The sequence below is a fragment of the Azolla caroliniana genome, unplaced genomic scaffold, assembly GCF_043228905.1.
Source record: "Azolla caroliniana isolate FFs.n. ecotype wild unplaced genomic scaffold, voAzoCaro1.0.p SCAF_741, whole genome shotgun sequence".
Classification (NCBI taxonomy): Eukaryota; Viridiplantae; Streptophyta; class Polypodiopsida; order Salviniales; family Salviniaceae; genus Azolla; species Azolla caroliniana.
In genome coordinates, this window is record NW_028231176.1 from 1 (window position 1) to 6,749 (window position 6,749).

At 35.6% G+C, this 6,749-nt stretch overlaps 1 protein-coding gene across 1 annotated transcript; it reads left to right on the plus strand.

The window, feature by feature from the left end:
- Positions 1 to 4,186: 4,186 nt before the first annotated feature.
- On the plus strand, positions 4,187 to 6,427 carry LOC147847702 (uncharacterized). Its single transcript, XM_087338906.1, has one exon. The coding sequence runs from the start codon at positions 4,187 to 4,189 to the stop codon at positions 6,425 to 6,427; it is 2,241 nt and encodes a 746-aa protein (XP_087195032.1).
- The last annotated feature ends 322 nt before the right edge of the window (positions 6,428 to 6,749 follow it).

The following is a 6,749-nucleotide window of genomic DNA, read 5'->3' on the forward strand; positions in this document are numbered from 1 at the left end:
AACTCTCGTAATTTGGGCTTTTTCTTGATTCTTTGACTTTATACGATGGAATACTCTCTTCTCTACCTACGGATCATGAGCCAAAACAAGAAGAAATGACACAATGACACATTCACATTTTCAAACTCACTCATTCACTCTATTCACAATAGTATGCAACTCACTCATGTTCCATGTAAAGTTAGCTTTCATAATTTGGGCATTTTCTTGGTTCTTTGACTTTCTACCATGGAATACTACTACCTATGGATCATCAATCAACACAAGAAGAAATGACACAATAACACATTCACATTTTCAAACTTGTAGGAAGCATCGGACACCACTTGGAATTTCCAAGGTTAAATAGACATAGCAAACAACTACTAAAGAGTACAAAAAATAGTGGCACTTGTAACATTTCAATTCCACATGAAAGATTCCCTATTAGGGTGTAAAAATAAATTTCCATACATACATCCCTCTAGAGTACCAGTATCAATATAATACTACCCAATTTTGAATATATACAAGGTATGCATAGAAAAAACCTTGTGGATGGTGAATATCATTCTCACATGCTCATCGGATGCAATAAGTATGATGTCGTACTAGAGAAGCATGATACTCAAATCCCACCAAGAAGGATGAGCATATAAGCACATTAATTACCTTCACACAATTTTTAACTACAAAATAGCAAACCCCCTTCACAAGGGATCACATATATGATGACATGTTTAATTGTTGAATGGAAAATAAGAATAAATTCTATTATACTCCATTCTCTCTTAACATTCCTCAACTACAATATCTCATGATAATAGGACAAGTTTAGCATGTATTGAACTCATATATAAGTATTCTTGTAGGATTGTCTATAATATTGAATTGTGACCCTTTTTTAGCATTGAACAGAAAATCCTTGGTTTAACACACCCAAGATCCATACAATAAATCAATGGCTATTCATATAAGAACATTGAGATATTACCATGATGGCCTTTTCAGTGCAGCTACATGTATAACATAACAAAGTTGTGATTTTATGTTCGCTTCACAAAGAAATATAACAATGTGAGAAAAAATGAGCAAAAAGGTGTCATATAAAGATGTCCCAATATGTAGTTTTAGTTCATAGATACAAACTTGTATAAAAAACATATACACAGAACAGAATGATTTTTGAGGATTTCAAACAGAATTTTCAACATTAACCCTAATTTGAAACTTGAAACTTAATGTCATTGGAGATCTAGTGACATTTTTTATGCATAGAGGTTGATAACCTGTGAGACTATATTAACAATATGTATCACAAACTAAGTATAATAAAGTGATAATCAAATAGAAGGCTTAATCCGATATCTCAAACTCCTCAAGATCTTACTCAATTTAATGTTTAATAAAGGCAAATATATAAAGGCAGAAGTTATTGGACTTTCCTATCAAAGAACACCAAACATAGAACCAGTGTTGCCTTTTGACGGCCGTTTTGAACGTTTTTGGCAAATTTAACCGTATATGAAAGTTAATTTTAAAATGAAACCGTCAATCTTGACGGGCATATGTTTTATGAAAACGTAAAAATGAAGGCTTAAAATTTCATAATACCGTCAAATTTTACTAAGACCAATACTATAGTAGTATAGTCCTAGGTAGTAGGAACAAATTGTTCAAGTTGCATTGGGAGTGTAGGAATTTGAAAGGCTCACATATGTCACTAATAACTATGTGTGTAACAAAAAGGTAAAAAAACTAATAGAGTCTAAATTATGAATCTTTACTTCCCTTTTCCCCCCTTTTCCCCCATTTTCCCCCATTTTCCCTGTTTGTTCGTTGCTCCCTCAGCCCTGCACCTTGCTGGAAGCTTGTTGCTCGTTGCCAGCTACTCATAGATTCAACATCTCCTGCAGCAGTCCTCCTCAACCATCTAAGGTAGCTCTCTCTCTCTCTCTCTCTCTCTCTCTCTCTCTCCAATCCATTTTTGCTGCTAGTCTTTCCAGAATGACTGATATCATCTGAATAGTTGTGATTATTCATTCCTGTCTTATATGGTTGTGATATGTGCATCACTCGTAGACCTGAACACTGCCAAACAAAAATTCCAAGAAGCGATTCAAGTCACCATTATATGTAGATGGATCCGGAGGCTTTTATATTTCAATTTATGACTTTGACAACCAGCCTTCTCAGTGGATGGATACTATCTTTCTGCTTGTCTGAAATCAAAGTTAAGAAACTGATCTCTCGTCTTGCAGTTAGAAGACAGAATGTGCACGTTGGTCTACAGTTTTCTAATTGCACCCAATCTTCATTTTTTTGGACATACTTGGCCAATTTCTTGTATCTTCCTTTCAATTCTGTTTTCACTTTGTTCAGGTGCTTGTGCTACCTCTACTTCCTTTTGCTCTTCTACAAAAATGGCTGGAGATTTTGCATTACTCAAATAGTTTTGTGATTGTCATTACTCAAATAGTCACTTAAAAACTAACTGAAACAAGAGGGGGGAACATAACATTTGCACTGAAAAAGAAACAACAAAATGTACTGACCTCTTCCACAACGGAAGCAAAGTCTTAGATAACAAAAACACAATCTCCATGATTAAATAAACATTAGTACCTCATAGGTTTCATTCAACTCTCTGCAGAGGATGACACTCCACCAAATTGCAACCAAAAGTTCTCTACTTGATTTCAGCCCTCTGTAGTGGAAGAGACCACGCCAGATGCAACAGACACATTACTTGAATCCAAACCACCAGTACTAACACCACCTTTCCCCTCACCTTGATTGTATACATGCTGAGCAGTGCCTTGAGAATGGTCATCATAAGTGTTTCCATAGCTTGTCGAGTTTCCATAGCCTTGTTGAGCTGAGGTAGGGTGAGCATAACCAGATTGTGGTGGAGGAATAGACCCTTGAATAGCATAGTTTGGTGGGGGTTGTATTGGCCCCTGACTACCATATAATGCACTTGATCCTGGTTGTGAAGCTCCATAGCTAGAAGGTTGTTGGCCATAACTACTTGGTTGTCCATAATTAGTTGGCAACGACCCTTGAGTACCATATCCTTGAGTATTATATCCAGATTGAAGTTGTCCATAACCACCTTGAGAAGAACCACCAGATCCTGTTGAATCCTCTTGAGGGGGATACCCTGGTTGAAAGGAACCCCCTTGCCCATAGGTTGGAGCAGATTCTTGTTGGTTATAGCTCGTGAGTTGATGTTGACCATACCCAACTTGTTGACTTGTTTGGCCATATTGATTAAAACCTGGTTGTTTAGCAGCTTCTTGATTAGGCACTGGCTGGAGATTTTGCTCTTCCGGTTGATTTTTCTTCTCCAGTTTCTGAAGTATGTTGGTTTCCCCTACTTCCTTTTGCTCTTCTATACCCTTTGATTTCTCCAGCTATAATATAGGTATATATATACGATGAAATTTCTTCGAGAATTCACAAATAGTTTGTTGTAAATAGGTGAAAAGAAATCTCCAGAAATTCAATCCAAGGAACTGAGACGATAGATCAAACCCTAATGGTGAGAGTCTCTATAAATAGAAGACCCAAATTTAGACCAAAACAAGCAAACTAAAGAAGCAAAATTTAGTCAAAAAGAAGATGAAAGAGAGAAATTACATTTATTCTCTATTTCTCTTTTCCTTTTTTATTTCTTTTATTCTCGACCTTCAAGCTCTGTCCAACTCGCAGTGACGAAAATACAAACAGCATAAAAACAAACTAACAAATAAATAAATAAATTCAAGGAAAATATTTCCTCTTGGAATTTGGAAGAATAATATCTGTTATTGGGTTAATATTATTACAAAATACCCTTTGGTGTAGTATCACGTAATTACAGCTGATACCCTTCGTATTTTTGTTCTAAATTCTAATACGTGACTCCCCCCCCATTCACACCTTAACATCTGAGTTTGAGCCTCGTCCATTGACTTTTTTCCTATTCCCGATGCTCCACTTCAAACCCTTGTTGTTCTGATCCACCCAAATTCTTTTACTAGTCCATCAAAACTAGTATTGCTCTCCTCTTTAAGGGCAAAAGTTTGGGAATTATATTCATGTAAAATCTCATTGCCCAACAGGTCATAACTAATATGTATGGGTTTAATGATGCTAGTGATTGTTTTGAACTGATGGTATGATCTTTTCTTACATGAGCCATTTCTTCTTATTCAGAATAATTATGGCTCCTAAAAGAAAAAACCAACGAACCATCAGTGCGATGTTTGCATGGAAACCACCCAACGATACCAATGACATAAATCTAAACAATGATTTAAATGAGGATATGGATATGTTTGGGACTGATTTAGAGAGTTTAACTCGAGAGAGTTGTTCCTCTAATATAACTAAAGAAAAGCCTAAGAGAAAATTCCGTGAAGCATGGAGAGATAAATTCCCATGGATAAGATGCATTGTGCAAGGAGACAAAACATTAATGAAATGTGCATGGTGTGAGAAATACGCTAGTCCTGGGCCTTGGGGTCTTGGTTCTGGATGCATTACTTTGCAACTTGATGCAATTTTGACCCATGTCAACTCAAGTGGTCATAAATTATGTGCATCAAAGTGGATATGTGATGTTGAAGGGAAAGCAATGTCCATCCCAAAGCATGTATCACAATTAGATGATATTAACAAAAATAAGGTCATAACAACAATGAAACTCATGTACTTTATTGCAAAAAAAGATTTGTCTATCGCTACATACCAAGAATTATGTGATTTGGCTGTGCTACTAGAGGTGCCTAATATGCCTAAGCAACATGATTATATATCTTATACTAGTAGATATGGGGGATATGAATTTTTGGTTGCCTTCGGGAAATATCTTCTAGAAATTCAAAGCTCAAACCTAATAAATTCCCCATACTACTCTTTGATGCTAGATGAAAGTACTGACAATGGATTAGAGTTGCATCTCATTATGTATGTTACATATTTGCAATGTGGTGGTTGTGGGCCTAAGCAAACTGAATATATGGGTTTGCTGAAAATTCCCAATGGTAAAGGTAGAACTATATATGAACATGTTAAGCATCTATTAGGCGATCGATGCCTCAACATGAACAAGTTGATCGGATTGGCAACTGATGGTGCATCATCAATGATTGGTAGTGAAATTGGAACAGTAACATTAATGAAAAATGATATCCCAAATTTGGTTGGTGTACATTGTATTGCTCATAGAGAAGCATTGGTTATTTCAGATGTATCTAAAGATATCCCTGAGCTCATTCTTGTAGAAAAAATTGCAAATAAGGTATATGCATGGGCTAACAATAGTACCAAAAGGACACATGAAATTTTAGAGCTCTTGGAACAAATGCAATTGGATGCTCATAGACCATTACAAATTCATAATATTCGTTGGTTGTCACGTGGTCAAGTCATGGAAAGACTAGTGAGTATAATGCCTGCAATACTTACTATTTGGAAGAAAGAGAACTTAAACGAGTGGTATAATAAAGCTTGTATCTATAGTGTGCAATTTTGCTTTTGTATGATGGCTGATGTGTTGCATTTGATGAATATCTTGAGCTTGAAACTTCAAAAAGAGAATTTGGATGTAACTTCAATTGGTGCAGAAATTGATATTACAATTTCTAATTTGCGGAGGTCTTTCTTGAGAAATGACACATTTGCGGATGGAACAATGTATTTATCCAAGTTCTTAAGATGTTCTAAAGTTGGGTTTTTGGAAATAGAGGATAAAGATGGCGTTACATATAGACATGAACTATACTTCAAACAAATTCCTATGGATAAAGCAAGTCAAAATGATCCAAATCCCAATATTGCAAAATCTAAGGGAATGAGGCCATTTATAGATGGATCACTTGAAAGTTGTATTAAACTATCTCAAAATTATGTGCAAAATGTTATTGATGGACTAAATGCAAGATTCCCTGACTTAAGCCTCTTCAATGCAGCAAAATTATTCAGCCCATGCCATTATGCAGATGATGATGTGATTAGGGATAGTAAAGCAAAGACATGGTTGGGAATTTTGATTTCTCACTTACAGCCAAATGTTGATGTCAATGCATGTCCTCAAATTTCACATGATGCAAAGGCTTGTGAAATGGAACTCTATAGGTTTGTTGACACTTTACGTTTAAATTGTGAAGGCTATACTATGCATGAAGCTTGGCGTATGTTTTGCAAAATGAAGGATTGGCAAGATAGTTTCCCTCATTTGATGAAATTATGGCAAGCTACTTTGGTTATTCCTTCTAGCACAGTTTCGTGTGAGAGAGGGTTCTCTAAGCAAAATCTCATCAAAGAGATGAAAAGAAATCGATTGAATATAGAGCATTTAGATGATTTAATGCGAGTCTCATTGAATGGGCCACGCATTGAAGAAATACAATGGGATCGTGTACATGAAATTTGGAAAGATGCAAAGGATAGAAGGATATAATATATTGTTTCGTACAAATATTCGATGTATTTACTTTTTGAAGGGCATTTTTTTTGACAAACCGTCAATTTGACGGGCAAAATTTTTGGAATACCGTTCTCATGACAGGCAATGTTAGCCGTCAAAAGGCAACACTGCATAGAACAGATCTGACTCCACATTGAGTCAGATACAACCAAAATGAGATTCAAATATTGATTTTGATATTACAAAATCCATATACATCATCATCAGTTTTGGTTATACAAAAGTAGATCATCACCCTTAGAGTAGATCATAAGTAAATCCATTGGCATAAGAGTGTATCATAAGTAAATCCATT